This window comes from Rhineura floridana, chromosome 4, assembly GCF_030035675.1.
Source record: "Rhineura floridana isolate rRhiFlo1 chromosome 4, rRhiFlo1.hap2, whole genome shotgun sequence".
Lineage (NCBI taxonomy): Eukaryota > Metazoa > Chordata > Lepidosauria > Squamata > Rhineuridae > Rhineura > Rhineura floridana.
The window spans coordinates 144,744,747-144,766,270 of record NC_084483.1 but is presented as its reverse complement, the minus strand read 5'-3'; the positions used below and the strand labels follow the sequence as shown (position 1 = coordinate 144,766,270).

Below are 21,524 nucleotides of genomic sequence, written 5' to 3'. Positions count from 1 at the left end.
GACTGAGAATGAATGTGTACATTTATTCACAACAGAATTTCTATTTTTTCTTCGTTTCTATCCTCCCCACAATTGCCATCAAGTGATCAAAAATGGAGTCTCTTTTTATATTTATATGATGAAAATGTACAAAAGTCAGTTGTGTCCCTACAAACTGAAGCACATGAATATAAAAGTCTAATGCAATTAAACAAGTAACCACAGTCATGATTACCTGCATAGATTAGAAAATCACTAGAGAATAAACTTGTCTAGCTTTCAGTAATTGTAAATATAAAGTTAACACCAAAGAGAAATACTGCAGTTCGTTTCACAGTTAATATCTTTACCCTTACTTACTCTTAGTCTGCGAGTGTACAATATAAGAACAAGTATCCTACCACAGAAACTTTATATAAATACATTAGACAAGCATTGCAGAAAGTGAATCATGTATGATTGGCAACTTTAAGCCATTTGGTATTTTATTTGGTTGTACTGGTCATTACTGTTCTGCTATGAAAGAAAGCTTTCTAAGTTATTTTGTTGACTGTAGGTCCATCAGAACAAGGGGCAGCAGACTACTTGCTTTGTATCCCAGCATTCACAATGCTATCCTAACTGATACATAAGGAGTATTTTTATTTGGCACATTATTGGTACATAGTAAAAAAAAGAATCAGACTCTTACAATTAGTGATTAACAGGAACTAAGCAAAAGTAAATGTCATGAGCAATAAAAAGCTTTCCCAACTGATAATCTTACTGGAATACTTCAGCAACAAAATATACAAATTATATTCCCTACCATTGTTCGATTGCTAGAGTTCTTCCCCCATGTCATATTGTGCTCTATCTTACAGTGCCCTTTGGGCTCTGCAAATCCAGATGTTAAGATTTATGAGATGTTCATCAACTCATTTCTATTCATTTTTTTTCTTAAATCAGTCTCTTGTTTTAGTGCAGGTATTTAGAAATCTGTAAAGTCTTGTAAACACTGGTCATAATGCAGCAGCAGTTTGCATCAACTGTCCCTTGGTGGCAACATTCTTCCCTCCCTTTGACAAAGCTGCATATCAAACTGTTGTGTCTCCAAAGTCCTTGTTCCAGCGAATATAAGCTTCCAGGGTCTGAGGGCTAAGACTGCGTTTTATTTTCTTCAGGGACTCAGTGAAGTCTGACAATTTGATGTTCCTCATCTAGAAGCAAAGAAAGTTTTTTATTTTAACCACCTATTCACTGTGCCTGTTTTCTAAGTAGCATTTTGGACTAAACTGAAAATGAATCTAAAATGTGTTCATTTAGCTATTGAACTTACAAAAATCAGCATCATGGGGAAAAGGTCAACAGGCTGAACAAAATAAATCCCACCTTAATTCGAGATGATGTTAATACATATGAACAGAAGCCAAGCAAGAATCTCAGGCTGTTAATTATTTCTTCTCACTACTAACATTTGCTTAGCTTGAACAGTTAATGCATTTTTAACTTGCAGCATTATAGTCTTCTCTATGTTGGACTACAAATACTCAACGCTATGCAGGAAGTTGATTTGTTACACAAATACATTTGGGATCCTGAATTCTCAGGCTGCGGCATTTAAACATATAATAATATTTTTAGGCCGCCTATCTGGCTGAATAAACAGCCACTCTAGGCGGCGTACATAATTAAAATTTAAAATACACATATAAATACAATCATAACATATTCAATTTACCCACATCTGTACACTATAGAATTAAAATTAACTAGTGATTCTGTATGCCCGCTGAAACAGCCATGTTGTTAGTCCTTGGCGGAAGCCTACCAAAGAGGGGACATGGCGTAGGTCATATGGCAGAGAGTTCCAGAAGGTGGGGGCCACAACTGAGAATGCCCTCTCTCTGGTCCACACCAGTCTAGCTGTTAACATAAGAACATAAGAAGAGCCTGCTGGATCAGGCCAGTGGAAGGTCTTGAGAGGCTGATCTCGTCAGGCGGCATACATGGTGATGCTGGAGGCGCTCCTTTAGATACACTGGACCGAAACCGTGTAGGGCTTTAAAGGTTAACACCAACACCTTGAATTGGGATCGGTAAACAACTGGTAGCCAGTGCAGATCTTCAAGCACTGGGGTGATGTGATCCCGCCGGCGGCTATTCTTAATCAATCGTACCACCGCATTCTGTACCAGCTGTAATTTCCAGACTGTCTTCAAGGGTAGCCCAACGTAGAGCACATTACAGTAGTCTAAGCGAGAGGAGACCAGGGCATGCACTACCCACGGGAGCAGATGAACCGGAAGATAGGGTCGCAGCCTCTGTATCAGATGTAATTGATACCAAGCTGCCCGGCTCACTGCTGATACCTGAGCCTTCAAGGACAGCTGGGAGTCAAGAATGACCCCGAGGCTGCGAACCTGGTCCTTCAGGGGCAAACTAACCCCATTCAGCACCAGGTCAATATCTCCTAATCTTCTCTTGTCTCCCACCAGCAGTACCTCGGTCTTGTCAGGGTTCAGTTTCAGCCTGTTACCTCCCATCCATTCACTTACGGACTCCAGGCACTTGGAAATAGTCTCCACAGCCAACTCCGGTGAGGACTTAAATGAGAGAGAGAGCTGAGTGTCATCCGCATATTGGTGACACTGCAGCCCAAATCTCCTGATAGCCCCCAGCGGCTTTACATAGATGTTAAATAGCATGGGAGAGAGGATAGAGCCCTGTGGCACACCACAATTAAGAGGCCAAGGGTCTGAAACCTCTTCCCCCAATGCTACTCGTTGGTGCCTATCAGAGAGATAGGATCGGAACCACTTTAACACAGTGCCCCCAATTCCCATTCTCTCCAGGCGATCCAAAAGGATACCATGGTCGACGGTATCAAAAGCCGCAGAAAGATCCAGGAGGCTGAGGAATGAGTATTCACCCCTATCCAACGCCCTCCTCAAATCATCCACTAGAGCGACCAAGGCTGTTTCAGTTCCATATCCAGTCCTGAAGCCCGATTGGAATGGATCTAAATAATCTGCTTCCTCCAAGTGTGTCTGTAGCTGTTTGGCCACCACGCGTTCGATCACCTTGCCCAAAAATGGTAAATTGGAGACTGGGCAGAAGTTATTCAAATCTTGGGGATCCAAGGAGGGCTTTTTTAAGATGGGCTTTATTACCGCCTCCTTGAGGGCAGATTGCAGTGCCCCCTCTTCCAAGGAGGCATTTACCACCGCCTTGATCCCTTCGCTCAGTCTCTCTTTACAACTCACAATGAGCCATGTGGGGCAAGGATCAAACAAACAGGTGGTCGGTCTCACAGTAGGTGACTAGGTGGTCATACATCCTAAAGCAGATGTGGGGAGCCTACTTCAGCCTGCTGGATTTGAGCTTGGACAACCTTCCTGAAGCCTCATTCCAATGGCAGGCAGAACTTTTTGTAGAACAAAAAACCAAATTAGAAAAAATGCATGCCGTCCATTGTTACAAACATAAACCAGACACGTAGGCAAACAGCTCCTCCCTCTCTCTCTCACACACAGTCTCATACTCCAACACTCAGACATGCATACACACACACACACACACACACTTCCAGCCCTCTCCATTTCAGCTCTGGGGTGGCTGGAAAGATTCCTCTGCCTGCTCTTTAGAGAGAAGACAGAGGGATTTTATCTTCTGGTCTTAGCACTAAGCACCACAGTGCTAATACCTGAGGAAGAGTAAAAGGCAGCATTTCTCCCCACCCCAGCAATGGGATAGGTGGAAATGATTCCTTTCCTTCTTAAAGAACAGACAGAGGGCCTATCTCTAATAATAGCATTGTAGTGCTTAGCATTAAGATTGAAGATAGTAGATCCCCCTGATTGCCCTTTAAGATCTTATCGCCATCGATAAATGGAGCTGGATTATTGGCAGGCAGGGCTTGCTAGGATGGGCCTGGTGGGTCAAACTGAGGGACATAATGGGTTCAAGGTTACCCATTGTTATCCTAAAACCATGAAATTTTATATGGCACAGGAAAGGAATTAGACTTTTAGCATATGTTTATATTAATTTAGGATGGATAACACAGACATTGGGCTGGATCCAGAGCTGCACTCATCAGAGTTCCAGTTTTGCTGGAGGAAAGGGGCAGGGGATGATTTTGCTGATTCCTGCTTCCATCTGCATCCTCCTGTGATCTCTGGAAAGATACTCTGGAGGGCTTGGGCCCCCCTCTAACACAGGGTGGGAGGTGGCTCTGGGGACTGTTTCTTCTTTTTTTAAGTGGGGGAGAACTTTTGCTGGATCCTGGTTCCCTGCGCACATAGAAGGAGCCATTACATTCCCTGAGGGGCAAGTATGGATCTAATCCATGATTGAGATTTTTTCCCCCATGAAATATTTTCAGTTTTGTAGCCTTTTGTGAATTAGATACACAAACCAGACAATTCATTTTATAAAGTGAATTGTGGCAACAATAAGTATTAAAAGCTAGACAACTGTTTTGCTCTCAGGAACAACTCCAAAAGTATAGTAAACAGCACATTTACATAACCAGTGCAACAATAACAAAAACCACAGCTCTTCTCTCTACCTTTTCACAGTGAGATCTGACAGCAAGACAGTGATTCTATTTTATAAAAGTTGTGAAGAGAACAAAAAGCAGAGGTAAGTAGTTTGTTTGGAAAAGCAAATATTAGAATAGCATACCTCACTGGCAGCCATGTTCTTCACTTGCTCTGGTTTTAGCTCTATAAATTAAGGAAATCAAATGAGCATCAAAAGAAAGATATATCCAAAGTATCACTGTCTTATGTATTGGAAAGTTAAACTTGCTAAGAAATAGTCAAAGGCAACAGCAGCAATAATTCAATTCCATTACCTTTTCAGCCCCAAGCTGAAATATTTCTAAGGTTATATTGTAAAATTAATATTCCTAGAGGAGCATTAAAACAAGAAAGGGAGAAATGAATTTATGTATTTAAAAGCTGCACTTAATTCAATATTTTTTAGCATTTCAATACTGGATACTAAGCTTAGCTTTGTGGAGATGTATACCAGATATGGGAATAAAAGATTTGTTCTGGGCCGTATATACACATAGTATTTATACTTCTGAGCAAGACCTAAAGAGGTACCAAGGTTCACAGAAATTCCTTATGCAGGCGGTTGGTTAGCCAGTTTCACCTTCTGCCTGCAGCCCCTCATATACATTGAATGCTGCTCCAGAGGGTCCTTTACCCTCTAGGAGAGGCTTTTAAGGGATGGGTGTAAAAAAAAGGCCTGATGCATACACAGATCACTGCAACCACCTTTTTTGGATTCTGGTCACTTTGTATTGTTAGTTTAAACTTACATATCTAAAATCCCCTACTCCTTTACCCTGAAAAATACCAGACTCTGCCAGATAAACAGATGGAGCCTTCAACATTTTACCTTGGTTTTCTCTGACATCTTTGATATTAGAATGTACTTTGAATGCTCACCTCCCATATTTAAAAACATCAGTTGATCCACTACTGGTACTATACAGAGTAATCCGAGTGTATATCCCATTGAATTATTTGTAAATGTATTCTCACTGGCTTAGTTGATCATTCTGTGATACCAGTTTGGTTATGACAAATATTCCTGAATCGTGCTTTATGCCAGAGTGTCCAGGTGTTTGCTATGGCTAAGACGTTTTACCAGCTTTGGATAATTTAGAGCTGCATCCATTCTTACAAGATGTATAGAACATTCTCTTAAGTTTTACCAGGAAATAAATCACCTAAAACTTCATAGAAATGCTTCTCAATACAAGCAAATGAGAATGCTAGTCTAAATCTCAAAACTGTATCTGAAATGCCTTAGTGAAGATGTCATAAAACCTACTGCTTCATAGCATTGTCCACTAATAAAATGTGTAGTGACTATTCACTAACTGCATTTTGACACACTGCAGAAATCAAATGTATTTACTATGTGCTATATATTTGAGTACTTCCAATTTAATGCATGGGATCAAACTACAAAATTGTGAGGACTAACCAAGATTATGATGCATGGCTCTGTTGACACTGCTGTCCATGATAATGAGCACCACACTAATGCAGAAGTTATTCCATATTTTATACCACCATGTACATCATGTAATCTCCTCACAGTAAAGGGAATAATAAAAATGTTTGTCTAATGCTATCAATCTGCATCTAAAAAGCAATCTTTGAAAACAAGCTTTTAACCAATCAAACACAGAACAGGAAAGGGTTCAGGATCTCATTTTTTCTAAACACATGCTTACCTCGTATAGGGCCCAATGCTGCATCTTTTGCTAATGCTGTTAGGTCACTCCCTGAGTATCCCTCTGTCATTCTTTGTAAAGAGAAAGTGAACACAATTATGTCAATGGTGTTACGTCTGATGGATGCATCAAGTATTAATATTTATATAAAAAGTGAAACCAGCAAAACATTTGTGACACATACTCAAGAGAACTATTTTTAGAATCTCTGCTGATGAACAACAGCTGCAAATACCACCAGAGGCACACCAGCTACAATTAACAAGCAGCTAGAAAGTTACTCACCTAGCTAGCTGTGCCAACTCTTTTTGGGTTAATGGATTTCCTTGCTTGCTCAAGAGATTTTTTAGTAAAAGCAGCCGTGTCTGTAAGGCACAATGTTCATTATTCGTAACCATACAAAGAAATCTTATGTAGATTTATGCTATAAAAATAGTTGAAACAAACACATTAAATAGGCTGAGGAACAAGAATAATTGTTTTGCTTAAGAAAATGTTCTTTAAAGTTAGCCTAGCAACAGAGAGTTCAAAGACACCCCCACATGACATGATTATGATATCACTGCTCTGCTACCCATCAACTGTGCACATATTTGCATCTTATTAGACTGTCACTCTCTTTTCTGCCTTTTTAAAAAATTAACTTTGCCATGCCTGTCAGGCCTCAAAATCCTACATGTCTCCACATACGTGAAGACAGACAAGCAGATGCAGACATGCAAGTTTCTCCCCTCAAAAAGCCTGCTCTACCAAAGGCAATTTTATGGCCTATAAAAAGTGACATTGGATTAATCAAGAAAAGACTAGGGTGTAAATCTAGCTCAGTGACAGTAACTGGAGAAACAACCCATATCTTCCTTCCCATTATCAGAAAGATGAGGGCCAATAAACAGAGACTTAATCCAGATAAGGTAGTGGTTCTGCTGGTAGGTGGTTCATCTCCCCAGTTAATTGTTCACCCTGTTCTGAAGAGGGCTGTGTGATACCCCTGTAAATGTTGAACAGTAATTATGGTGTCAGTTTTGTAGCATAAATGTGGTAAGTAGAGTGAGTGAGAGGGGGGAGGGAAGTACATGGGTTGGAATGTTGAGGAATGCTGAGTTGTGATTGGCTGAGTGTCTGGGTGATTGAAGGTATAAATGAGAGAATGACAGTTGTTGGTTCTGGGTTTTTGAAGGGGTGGATTTGTGTTTAGGTGGGTAGTGAGGTAGGTTTTGGGACTAAGATATGTAAAGAGAAAACTATTATATGTAACCACATGCACATTGACTGAACTTAAAGTAATCTTGTTTATTCCTTGTGTTAATAAATAGTTTTGGTTTAACATCACGCTTGATCCTTGGCTGGAATATTACAGACCAGAAGGGTGGGCAGAGCAAATACAAAAGCTGGGAACAGCATCAATGGTGGCAGTGGTGAAGGGATAGTGTAACAGCAGTAGGTATCCAAAAGCAACCCAGGGCTGTAATCTTTAAAGGCAGAAAGATACAGGGGGAGTGTGGCCTGTAAGTGCACCCAGACAATACGTAACAATCTGTGGAGGAGACTAAGGCACAGTCTCAGGGCAGTACTGCGTTACAGAGTGTCAGGTGGCGGCGCCTAGTAGTGGGATTGTGAGAGACCTGTGCTGGGGCCAGTGTGAGAGATCCATTATGAGACCAGACCCAGAGTAGGGGTCTGACAGGCTGCATTCCCCCTTAAGGATTAGGTTTACAGTTGGAGAGCATTTCTAGATCTAGGGTCGTCACTATAAGTAGTTTCAGTAGCATGAATAGCCTTTATCAACTGCAGCCCTATCTGAATAGAGATAACCTTGTTACAGTTATCCATACTCTGGTAACTTCCTACTGGCGTTGCTGTGATGCCTTATACATTAGGATGCTTTTGATAATGGACCAAAAATGACTTAGGCTTCATTCACGCACATTCAGGAGTAAGTTGATACGGGATAATTGTCCTATCTGAGACAGAAGTGGGCGAGGCTTCCCCCCTCCCCATCAGTGGAGAAAGGAAACTGAAGCAAACCCTGCCTCCAGACTCTGATGGATGTCTTCCTCCTCTGAAGAAGAATAAAGTGAATAAATCTGAAGTTGCTGAATTTTCTGCTACATTTAAAAAAATACAGGTTTACTATCATAATGTATTAAGCAAAATAAAATGGAGAGAGTATTTCCTTATATCACTTATCCTGACTGAAGTGTTCAGAGCTTCCACCAAATTTGAAAATATAGTAATAGTAGAGAGGGAAGAAAAAACTGGTTATTAAGAGGTGTGCGAGAGAAAAGGAACTGAAAATATGAAAGAGGAATTATGCAGTTTTGGCAGTGACATGAAACCACAGACCTGGTTTCTCAAAGTTTAATAAGAAGTTGCCAGCATGTGATCAAGATTTTTCCTTCACGCATGTAGGCTTAGATTTTCAGAAATGTGAAAAGACAAGCTGATTGTGGTGGAAGGATGTATCCTATACTATATACTCTTTTAATAAACAGTGCTAATTGAGAATCCACATTTTTGGCAATTTGTTAAATATAGATTGAAATATTTCACATATCACCAACTGCACCCAAAACGGTCTAGCAGAAAGGAACTATTGTGTGAAAATGCAGTCACAAGCTACATACCTCTTCATTCGGTAAAGATACATACACTCGTTTGGTGAATCGCCTGAAAACATAAATATTGATACAGAAGCTCTCCATTAGGGAAGCAAGATATGGTAAACGCAGTTTCTCTGTATCATGCCAAAACTGAAGAACAATCACCACATTTGGAGGATAAGAAAATATAATTTCTGTAGTCAGAGGATAGTAAAGATAGCTACCTAAACTTGTACTTAAAAATTACACAAACTATGGTTTAAGAAGTGTGCTGCATTGTATAGATATATTTTGGCTTCAGTATATCTACTGTGAAATTAGAGAACTGTTTAATAGCCTCCAATTAAAACTGAGACTCCTGAAAAAATTCAAATTTTTATTAAATGAATCCGTTATAAATCAGGCTTAGTAAAAAAAAAAACCCTTTTTTAGAAAGCATGTCATTTGTACACAGAGTTGTCTTAGCAAATAAAGTACACAATATCCACACAGCTGAAAACCAAACAGAAACAAAATAAAATGTGCTTAAGTAGGAAATTCAGTTGATAAAAGACTGACCTTTAGCTCTCCCAGTCCTAATTATATAGCTACAATCGTTTTCCTATCTCTTAACAGTAAGTTTAAATACTATGAAACCCCTGCATCTGTTTTATTTGCTTTTACATGATTTTATACTGTTTTATTGATTTTAAATTTTAAGTTTATTGATTTTATTTTTGTTTTAATAGATATTCTTTGTATATTGTACACAGTGCAAACTGCTTAGGGATTTTAAAAATATTAAGCAGCATAGAAACATTTTTAAATAAAATAAATAAATTTGTACTACATACAAAAGTCTATTCTCTGCTAAAGAACTTTACTAGTGCCATCCCCATCACACTTCCTCCCATCATAATCTCAGGAGCACCACCTGGTGTGGTGAGTCATCCTAGAAAAAAGCCCCATGTTCACAAAGAAAGTTGCTAATGAAGTGTCATCATCCCCAGTCACCAAGATTTAACTGCTGGTATGCAAGATGGTGACCAAAAGGTACACAAAGTAGCTTGTGCCAGTCGCTTAGACTGGAGCAGAGTTCTGTTCATGAAAGGGTCACTCCCTGCATCTGCTACCAGAACAGGAGATTTGGGCCATTTTACTGCCTTTCTACAGCTCGAAAAGCCTGCTCCAGAGGACTGGAGGACCCTGCAGAGGATTGGGAGAACTATGTGGGAAGTGGCTAGGACAGGGGGGATTTAGAGAAAAAAATTGCATGCCCCCCTTTCCATTAGTGGGAGCCACCATTGGATCAAAGGACTTACTGTGAATGGAAAGGCACCTTTAGATCTAACTCCATGTCTCTTACATTATCAATTCAGCTACGTTGCCTTTAGTATGAAACCAGTTCAAAACCAGTAACACTGTACCCAAGCGTGCCTAAATTATTCTCTGAAATACTGGAACCTAACACATATGACTTATCAAGTTAAGGGTTCAAGAACAGCTGCAAGGTTAAATGCTAACTCTCATTATGTATGGCTATTACTAATATATGGTTTGAAGTACCTGAGAACAGCATCATCAAGCTCTTGCGGCCTGTTAGTTGCTCCCATTACAAGTATTCGGTCTTCTCCCGAAGACTGTACCTATTTTTTCCCATAAAGCAAAGTTTAAATGTTTAGAACTGAAATTGGAAAGTAGTACTACTATGAAATATTTATCTGAAAAAACTTAATACTATATATAGGGGGGAGGGGTTGGTCAAAACACTGACATAGCTTGTTGTTGTTATGTGCCTTCAAGTCGATTATGACTTATGGCGACCCTATGAATCAGCGACCTCCAAGAGCATCTGTCATGAACCACCCTGTTCAGATCTTGACTTTGCTTAGTTCCATATTATAAAAATGTGAACAACTTCATGGGTTTTGATGACTTCATGTTGTGTCAGTTCAACAGCGACTACTTTGAAGAACACCTGGGGTTCAACAAATAAATAGTTCATGTGTTTCTAATAAATTACCCATCCCTTCTTTCAGCTTGGCATCCACAAACCTGGTGGAACTTGGTAATAAAAAGGATGGATAATCTGCAGAATTTAAACATAATAAATCAACATCCATCATTATAGTATTGTACTAAGACTAATACTTACACCATCAAACTCTATTAAAAATTCTGTTTTTAAACGTCTACTAGCATCATGTTCGCCTTCTCTTCTTTCACATAACAGGCTATCCACTTCATCTAAAAAAATTAAGTGCCAGCATTAAAGAATTTGCTATAGTAAAAACATAAGTAAAATAATTTCTATTTTAATCAAAATCTATTACTTAAGAGCTGCCAAGTAAATTACTGACACATTTGGGCATGTACACCTGAAGTTAGTTTTCTTCAACTAACTTCTCCCTATCAGTACAGTAATACCGTGCTCTTCAATACAGATTGTCAGAGCACCTTCCAATATAAAATAGATTAAAATTAGGAATCTGGTACTGCACATGCTATTTAAATTCTAAAACTATTCAAATAAAATGAATAATAATATCACATGCAGCTTTCCTAAAAAAATAATTTGTTTCAAAAGTTTGTTTGAAACTGCCTTTCTTGCTTTTTTTTACTACAAAAATACGGATGATTTACCTATAAAAATTATAGAAGGCTGAAGTTCTCTGGCTACTGCAAAAAGAGCACGCACTAGTTTCTCCCCTTCACCAACCTGGAAAAGAAAAAAAAAGAATGTTAAAATATCTACTTGAGAAAAGCATAAATGTTTGTAACTATAGTTGATTCACATCCTTTTGATTTATATACTCTAATGGTCCTAAAAGTGCTACACTGGTGCCAGTGAGCTACCAGGTCCAACTGATGGTGTTAGTGCTAAAAGCTCTAAATGGCTTGGGACCCAATTATCTAAAAGAGCACCTTCCGCACTATCAACCATCTTGGACACTACAATCAGCAGGCGAGGCATTGTTGGTAGTGCTGCCATCAGAAGCTGCCAAATTGGTGATAGGACCTTTTTAGTGGTGGCTCCTCATTTATGGAATGCGCTCCCCAGTGAGGTGTGTCTGCCTCCATTGTTATTGACCTTCAGGAAGAATTTGAAACATTGCTGTGTACCAAGGCATTTGTTGGCTGAAGGGGACTGTTCCTGACAATCTGAAGATTACTGATAAAATAATGTTTTTAACTTGACTGTGTTTTAGAATGTTTTGAACTGTTTCTAGAATGCTTTTCTTTTTCTGTTATTGTTATGTGTACCACCCTGGGCTCCTTCAGGAGGAAAGGCAGGATATTAAATAAATAAATAAAATAAGTGCGCCATCACGGTGTAATTTATGTGGCTGCCAATAGATGGGGCTAGCCCTACAAGCTACAGCATGATAACAGTAAGGAAGAGGCAGCAAGGATTGGAGAAGGAGAGGAGGCTAAAGCTGAGGCAGAGGAGGAAAGGCAGGTGTCAGTGGCAAAGTAACAAATAGGATGAGGAGGGGAACAGGGACTGAAGGAGGAGAGTAAGCTGAGGCAGAGGCTAACGGGAAATCGGAATCTGAGAGGAGGAAGGACATGCGGGGAGAAGCAACACGGATAGCTGCATTTGCTATTAAAGAAGTCATGCGGAGCGGCTTGCAAGGCCTCAGTTTGGCTGTGTGTGCCTATTCCCTCCTAGGAACAAGGACACACAGCCAAAGCAAGCTGCTCCTTTTCTCCCCAAGCATGTGGGGGAGGGAAAACTTTTACTTCACCCTCCCCCTCCCCAATGCTTGGAGAGGGAACATTAACCAGGACTGACTTTCCCCCACATCATCTAAAGCAAGGGAGATTAATCCAGGTTAATTCAGGTGCATGAGAGAGCTCCCTCCAGGTAGCTCTCTCGTATCCCTGAACCTCTTGCTAAACAGGACTGACATCTCCCCACATCAGCTGATGCAAAGGGGTATCAATCTAGCTGGATTCAGGTATGCAAGAGTGCTCCCTGCAGGGAACTCTCTTGTTCACCCAAACATGCTGTTTTGCTGGATTTGGAGTCCTGAAGTCTGGACTTCAAAGCACCTCACAGGCAACAACATGCTGCTAAAAGAAAGGTTTGCTTGAGTGAATGTGAAAGAGTTCCTTCCAAGGAGCTCTCTTGTGCACCCAAATCAAGCTGGATTGGATGGTGGCAGGCAGGCATAAAGGGAGGACAGGAGTTGGCTTTGGGGAAGGGTAAAGCAGATCGGTGGAGAGGAAGTGGTGGTTGGGAGGTGGATGGTAGGTGGGTTTGGCAAGCAAAGCAAGCAGGGGCATAGCCCCTAGTAATTAAATATATGAACAAGGCCAACTTAACTGAATTCTAATTCATCATTTTTGACACCAACTCTGTACTGGTACTTGTGATATCCATCTTCTTGCACAAAAACCTAAACATTTGGATCTTAAGACAATCAATCAATTTAAGGAAGTTCATGGAAGGAAAACGTCTGGCCCCTTATTCCCCTGTACCCCTCTGGAGAGTGAGGAGGCCCTCCTAAACAATGTGGGAGGGGGAATGGCTGGGGAATGAGGAATTGCCCAAATATTGCCCCCAAAATGGACAGAGTACATTCAGTTTGGGGGCAATGCCCCCCGCAGGCCCTCATGCCACATCTTACATCATTTAGGAGGTTTCCCCCAAACCTTACAGAGAGGCTTTTTGGGGGTGAAGGTAGCTTGGGGGGGCAACTGAGAAACTGTCCTTCTGTTAAAATACTTAGGATGCAAGCCAATGACCATCATAAGTTTCAACTAGTTCCAGTGAAATTTATGTGTTTGCCTCTATACAGTTATACACCTATTTGTTTATATTAACAATAATTGTAATTACAAACTTTTCACTGCATTGAACATTTCATTGCCAAATGTTCCTTAAAAAACCAGGTTCCATGACTTTTGAATTCATTACTCTGTCTACAAGTTATACACTAGCTTTTATTTGATTTGATATTTTTATTCTGCATTTGTTTAAAAAACAACAATAAAACACAATGATCGCAATAACATAGTAAATGCACATCACAAGAGAAACATAGCATCAACAGTAAAACAGACAGCAGTAGCATAAAAAGTAAAACCAACTCTAATAAGAAACCAAGAGAAATACAGCATCCTCTACCAAAGGATTCTCTTAGAAAGGCATTTTTTAAAAAACAGGTGGACTTCCTTGGGGAGGGTTTTTGACTTGGCTTTTCTACCTCATTAACAAGAACTGGAGATACTTGAGATGACAAAACTGAGAAGCGAGGAGAACCGAGGAGAGAACAGTTTGAGATATCAAACACTGAAGAGTGAAAAACTGGAATGATGGAGATGGAAGGACTAAGACAGCCATATCAGAGAGCTAAAGGTAGTATTAAAGGCATAACTGCCCATGAAATATACTAGGTATCAGCAATTGGTACCCTACTTGCTCATTCCGGCTCCCTAAAAAGGAATTACCTGCTTTCCACTGCTGCTAATTCACTTCCCCTGTCCTCTCAAGACTCCTTGAGGAAGGAGGAGATAAAAGGATACTCACATGTTCTTCTGTTTCAACCTCCATCCACAGATGTATCTGCTTGTCTATCTACTTCTCTCCTTTTCAGAGAAACAGTATGGGTAAAGTAGCAAAGGGGCACTAGAATAAGAAATCTCTTCTTTCACACACTTCCCCATCTTACAACTTTCCTAATATGCTCCCCAGTAGAAGAGAGGAGGAAGGTGGCAGTGAGGCATGCAACTTGTTTTTACATTCATATTTGTTCCTCATCTGACAGTCAAACTACATTACAGCCACTCATGTCTAAAAAACTAGTGTGAAAATTAAACAAAAAACAGCCACCGAAAGCTGTGATCTTGAGCAGAACACTAGTGAGGAAGAAACCCTAATGTAGGCTGCCATATCTTGAGTGGAAAAATGGCAGAAGGCAAAAGGCTTAAGCAACTCTTCCTCCGCTGGTACTCTACTCAAGAGCTGCCTCTCCTCACTGCTTTTCAAAACAGTACAAGTACAAATATGTCTCGTTATTCCAAATTGGGAAACAACTCTCAGGGGCAAAAGGAAAGGATGACAGTTGGATACATAAGAAAAAAGGTCTCTTCTTATAATTTGCCAGCTCTGAAAAGTAAAAAGGAGCAGTGGCAAAGGTATGCCATCTTTCCTTGCCTCTCCAAGCCATTTCCCAACTCAGGAAAGCAAAGTTGTACAGTACAGCAGGTGTGGGGAACCTTTGGCTCTCCAGATGCTGCTAAACTACAAGTCCCTGGCCACTGGCCATGCTTGCTGGGGCTCAGTTGTAGTTCAGCAACATCTGGAAGGTCAAAGGTTCCCCACCCCTGTTGTAAGGTAATGCCAATGACACAAGAAAGACAAGTTATTTCCCACTGACCTCAGCTGTTACTGTGTAAATGAATGTAGGAAGCTGCCTTATACTGAGTCAGACCATTGGTCCATCAAAGTCAGTATTGCCTGCACTGACTGACAGCAAGTCTCCAAGGTTTCAGACAGGGAATCTCTCCTAGCCCTATCTGGACAAGCCGGGGACTGAACCAAGGACCTTCTGCATGCAAAGCAGATGCTCTACCACTGAGCTACCGCCCTTCCTGGGGGACATCAGCAGGCCACATTCTTGTGTACAGGGGTTCTGCACTCCTTCCACTTAAAAGATCAACTGTTATTGTCATCTCTAGTTTAAAAAAGGACTTGCAAGTTTTTGTAATGCTTCAGAAACCTTAACACACTCTTTGAGGAGAAAACATTGGGAGAGGAAAGAGATTTCAGAGCACCCTTTCCTCAGTTCTCCCATCAACAATGTTTCATTAGCCAGACAGCAGCAAAAACTACAAGATCCAATTGGCAAGCTGAAGGGAAAATGTGTTACTTTAAATGCCTCTTCATTAACCCTGAAGTTCAAATCAGATCCTATTCCAATAACAGAAAGAGCTAGAGCAGAAAACCGTGTGCATGTTAATTTCACAGGTGCATTTCCCCTCAAGAAGAAATTGATGATAACTAATAGAATCAACATAAGAAGGGACACTGATGAAATAAGTATCATGCATACTAATTTATGATTTTAGAAAAAGACCATCTTCCTGCACTGTGATGGTTTCCAAAACAGCTTAAGGGTCAAGCTGAAGGCAGGCATGTATGTGTGTTACATCGAAAATCTTCCGCTTTAGCTCAAAAAAATTTTCAGGGCCCAGAATCCTAAAAGTACAGAACAATAGAATCTGTCCAGATAAAGGCAGGCAACAATTTCCAGTGTTGTAGAGCCCAACTCTGTGTTTTGAGGACAAACCACAAAATCAAGGATATTTTCTTAAGAGCACAACTAGAACATACAATAGTTACTTACGTATTTTGATGTTAGACTTGCAGCACTTATGTTAAAGAAGGTTGAATTTGATTCTGCAGCCACTGCTTTGGCCTTGAATAGAAAATGCCAAATGAGAGTTACAGCATACAGGGCTTATAGTATTCTTACTTAATGTGTAAGAAACACTAAAGTACAATTAAGGAAAATCCAAATAGTCTATCAACAATTTCACAAAATATTACCTGTAATTCTGTCTGACACATCTGCTAAGGTAATCAACTGAATTTTCAAATGCTCCATTTCTTGATATGTATACTTATCCATAAGAACCACATACAGCTAATCTGAGGCTATCACTATTGCACTGTGATCTTCATATATAATCTGTGAACCAATTTCCTCTATTGGATTAGAGTTAACCTGAGTTGATGAAGAGAGTTTTTCCACTTCATTTTTCAGTTTCATTTGTAAAATGTTAGGAAATAAACAGAAATGGACACTATTTTGCAAATCCTGATCTGCTAAACATACTACATGGAAGTACCACAATACAATGTATTGTACAAGTAACTTTTTGAACATGCCAGTGTACTGAAGACCCAACATTACTTATTTTCATAAAGGTACACAGCTCATTTCTACTTTTAAGAAGGAATATGCATGTTAGTACCAAATTCACTTAAAATCTTAAATATAAAAAAGTAATGTAAGAATATGTTTTGAAAATATTAATTTGCCTTGCTTCATTCTGAAAAAAAAAAGCCGTTTCAGGCATACAGCATCAGCCTGAATTGAAACCTTGTTTCACAGCCAGCCAATCACAATGTAATGAAATAATGCCCAATTCAGAGGTTCTGTTTTAGCTAGAATTATAGGCAAAAATTATGACTTGCCTAATTCAGCATCACCTGTGTGTGTCCACACACAAAAATCACAGAACTGGAAGGGGTCTATGAGTCCAGCCCCCTACTCAATGCAGGAATCCAAGTTAAAGCATACCCAACGGGTGGCTGTCCAGCTGCCTCTTGAATACCTCCAGTGTTGGAGAGCCTACCACCTTCCTAGGTAAATAAAGCACTATTTACACACACAAATTCTAAAGAGCTCTCATAAAAATGAAAAAGTAGCCCAGTTTGACCAGACAAATAGTCCATCAAAGCCAGCACCCTGTTTCCCACAGCAGCCAATTGGATGCCTCTGCAAAACCCATAAACAGACATGAAAGTGACAGGACTCCCACAGTTGCCTCTCAGCAACTGGTATTCAACTGAGCACTACCTCTAAACTTGGAGGTTCCATGTAGTCACCATAATTAGTAGCCATTTTACCCCCCCCATGTATTTAATCCCCTTTTTAAAGTCATATCAGTGCCTGCCACATCTTGTAGTAGCAAATTCCACACATTAAATTTGTGTGCAGTACTTTTGCCTGTCCTGACTCTGCTGCTTACCAATTTCACTGGATGATCATGAATTATTGAAAGTTATTTATCCACTTTCTCCACACAAAGCATAATTTTATAAACTTTCATTTCTAAACTATGTTTTCTCAACTAAAAAGCCCCAAATGCTTTAGCAATCTTTCCACATAAGATGTTGTGAAGTTCTCACTTAGCATGTTTCCAGCCAGAGTAATTCCAGCCCAATATTAAAATATTCTGCTATTTCAAATAGATTAACCAACATCATCCTTTCATAAAAATATAATTGAATTGTAGAAACTTCTCATAAATCTTAGTTGAACATGCTAGAGTAAGGGAGATTTCTCACCAGCATCGTCTTTCCATTTCCTGGCGGGCCAAACAACAATAATCCACGTGCAGGAGCCCTAAGCCCTGTAAATAACTAAAGGAATAGCTGAGTTACACACTGTTTTGTGACTCCAAACACTCATGTGGCTATATACAATTTGGTAGTATCAACACATACATTTAATACTGATGTTTATAAAAGATAAAACTATCCAAAAGACTGGTCAACCCAACTCATTATTTTCCACTTGATGTCAGCTGTAAGTTAACACAGGGAAAGAGCAGGGAGGAGGGATGATCTAAGTAGGCCACATCAAAGAATAGAGTAGAGGACAGACTGACTACCAAGTTTAAGCGTTAGTAGAAATGATTTGTATCTAGACTGCACTTGGACAAGTTTAATCAAATATTCTAAGCTGGACCACTCATTTTCAAACCACCAATTCCAGTATACTGCTCTCTCTCATCTACTGTCAGACCACTTCTACATTTATCTTACAAAACGTGTATTCGATATTGTATCATCAGCTAGCCACTCAGCAGAAGGAAGGAGACACAAAGAAACAGTTCCTCCAACATGCGATTCGGACCACCTATCCAGAAAGATACTATGGTTGATGGCATCAAAAGTCACTGAAAGGCCCAAGCAAATCAACAGGGCACATGCGCTCTCTCAGGAAAGGTCACCTCACAGGGTGACCAAGAACAGTTTCTGTCCCAAAGCAAGACCTAAAGCCTAACTGAATAGCTCAAGAAAGTCAATTTAATCCAAAAATATATGATGTTGGCCAGTCTTCACTCTCTCTCAAGCACCTTGCCTAGGAACTGTTGACATTTTCACAGGCCCAGATTAGGTTTCTTCAGAACACTGTGCTGTGTTATACAGAGTTGTAGTGGGAGGGGGATATTTCCTGAAACCAGATGAAGGAATCTTGCACTAGTGGAGTTCCACCGGTGCAAGATTTCTCTGCTCAGTTCTGGTTATTACCCCCCTCCCACTGCAGCCCTGTACAACACAGCCCACAATATTCACTAGTCTCCTCATCAAACCTCAGGAGAGGGTAACGGGGCTGCAATGGGGACAAAAATTGGTTTGCAAGCTACCTTCTGCTCTCACATACTGTAGGTTGTATCCAATAGCTATCATGTTCTTGATTTGACATTAGATGCTTGATCTTAACAAGACATTCATTGTGTTTGCTACATAATAGTTTTGAACTTATGTTGTGTCAGTACAACTGCATAGATTTAACTTTATAGTATTTCAATCTATATTTATTGGCATCTGAAGGTGTGTGTAATCAGAAGGTCTTTGGAGCCTCATGCTCCCCCCTTTCTTTCCTGTGAGATTATACTTTGGCTGTCATCTTCACTCTTGATCACTCCAACAAACAACTATATTTTTAATGTGTTTTAGAGTTGATTTAAAATTTTAATTGTGTTTTAGAATTTTTAAACTGTTTTTAGGATGTTTTTCTTTTTGTTAAATTGTTTTGTTTTAAGTTTGCCGCCCTGGGTTCCTTTGGGAGGAAGGAATTAAATAAATTGAATAAATAAATAAAATAAATAGAAGCATCCCCAAATTACAAACCTGTTCTTTCAGGGTCATACAATGCTATCAAAGCAGGCAAGTTGTGAATGAGAAGTATTAACATAAATAAAATACAATTTACCACAGAGCAGGAGCCTCTAAGGTGCAATATAAAAACTGACAGAAATCCAATAGCTTACCTCGGGTCTAAGTGAAGGAAGGATAACAATTTCTTGCAGCGCCTGCTTAGCCAGCTCCTGCCCAGCAATATCATCAAATTTGACAGATGGCCCACTAACAGATACAGAATACCAATTAGTCCAACAATAGACATTTCATTCCTCTGGAATGCAGCTGGCTAGTTTCACACCCATCATCTCAGCTATTTAAGAAGCCCATTACCTTATGAAATTATCCATTTATATTAAATGCTTCATTTCCTAGGAGAACATCTGTATATTTTATCTATCCCTCTGAAATAAACTCTACTATAAACTCATACAGAAAAATTAATATGGTTTGCATTACTTGCCCTATAAAAACATCCCTGGCTTTTCCTAAAAGGCAATCCCCAAAATTACCCAGTCTTTATTAACGCCAAACACTGCTGTTACTTACCTGTCTACTATTTCATTGAGTATAAGATTAGCAAGATTACTATCCACATTTCTAAAAATCTTTGCGTCTTTCTTTTTTCGCACGGCGGTTGTAGGAGTAGAAGGCTTGTTGGCTCTATTATTTTTTGGAGTAGTCTGAAGAAACAATTTTTTAAAAAATATTTCAATATTGGTTGAAAACAGAACTAGGTAGCCGGTAGGCAACCTTCCCTTCAGCAAAGGGCCTAATGAGGAAAGGGGGAAATTACCTCATCCCCTAAATCCAATTCTTTGTCCCCTTCTAGAATTCTTTAGGTAGCGTGGAGGGGAATGTCTGCCCACAGAATCTAAAAAATCCTTCAATGGGAGCAAATTTCTATTGAGGGAACGACTTCTCCGCCAGTCCCAATTAACTGCCCCCAAAGAAGGGACAGACTCCTGATACTTTAAGGATCCTAGAAGTTGGGGAGAGTTGACTCTGGAGAATATGCACCCATCAGGCCCTAGGCTAAAAGTGAAACATACTTCCCCTCAGTCTAATGGCCTCCCAGTACACTGAAGGTTTAGCCCTGTGCTCTGCCCATGTATTGCCACAGAACCCAAGGGAAGCACACAAGGCGGCCCAGTTTTCTAATTTTGGTTTTTTAAACTCAACATTTTTCTGTGCATCTGAAATGTAGAAATCACCTATCTAGGTAGTGCTGTTCTACTATCATATTGGTCAGCACAAGCCTGTACACCTAACTGTAGCCCCACTGAGGTGTGTCTAGTGACATCATTGTTTTCTTTTAGAAAACAAAGATGCATCTTCTCCTATAGAACTTTTGGATGAGAGAAACTGTGTGATGTAATTTATTATTAGTTTGACGTCACCACTTTTAATGAGTTGTATGGAAATAATTGGTTTAATCTTTTATGCCGTATAGTGATTGTTGTAAACCATCTTGTGGACTTTTGGTGAAGGGCAGCATATATGTTTTGGCCACAGCTGGAAACAGAATGCTACTTAAGATGGACTTTTGACCTGATACAACAGCTCTTTTAAAATTAACAGCTAATAAGAATATTGGAAATTGTTACACAGAAAATGACTGTAAGGTAGGTGATCACAGCAACACATTAATTTTTTTCCCTCTGAAGAGAACCATGTGTAGTTTCCAAATTCAGTGTACATTTATTATGTTCAAAGACTATTGTTTGGATCCAACAGCACTACTGCACATGTGGAAGATACTTCTCATACAGAGTACCCTTTCACTGCAGTTCCTCATGCCACATCCCGCAACATTCTAGACAATCTCTCAACCCTCAGGAGTGGCTTTCTGGAAAGGGTGCAGTGGGGTGTAGAAGAGAGGCAGCACAGGAAAGCCCTGTTGCATAATGTTCTGTTTGTGGATGCAAGTCTCTGTGACAATTAAGCAGATTCACCTAACTGTAGATACTAGAATGTGAAAAACAAGATAATATTTGGAGTAAGCCTAATTTATCCAGAAAGATTTTGACAAATCATAAGAACAAGGACGCAGCATCAC

The 21,524-nt window shown here is 39.8% G+C and overlaps 1 protein-coding gene across 4 annotated transcripts in view; it reads right to left on the bottom strand.

The window, feature by feature from the left end:
• Positions 1 to 21,524, bottom strand: part of SPAST (spastin) — a 40,901-nt gene continuing 19,377 nt past the window's right edge. For all 4 annotated transcript variants that reach the window (XM_061624670.1, XM_061624671.1, XM_061624669.1 and 1 more), the window contains 12 exons: positions 20,015 to 20,148; positions 19,597 to 19,690; positions 17,885 to 17,959; positions 16,155 to 16,226; positions 11,443 to 11,518; positions 10,955 to 11,046; positions 10,366 to 10,445; positions 8,845 to 8,887; positions 6,506 to 6,585; positions 6,221 to 6,291; positions 4,648 to 4,688; positions 1 to 1,178 (listed from right to left, as the gene is read on the bottom strand). In XM_061624670.1, coding sequence (XP_061480654.1) covers positions 1,056 to 1,178; positions 4,648 to 4,688; positions 6,221 to 6,291; positions 6,506 to 6,585; positions 8,845 to 8,887; positions 10,366 to 10,445; positions 10,955 to 11,046; positions 11,443 to 11,518; positions 16,155 to 16,226; positions 17,885 to 17,959; positions 19,597 to 19,690; positions 20,015 to 20,148 — 981 coding nt within the window. In that variant the 3' untranslated portion in view covers positions 1 to 1,055. The remainder of the gene's footprint in view (positions 1,179 to 4,647; positions 4,689 to 6,220; positions 6,292 to 6,505; positions 6,586 to 8,844; positions 8,888 to 10,365; positions 10,446 to 10,954; positions 11,047 to 11,442; positions 11,519 to 16,154; positions 16,227 to 17,884; positions 17,960 to 19,596; positions 19,691 to 20,014; positions 20,149 to 21,524) is intronic.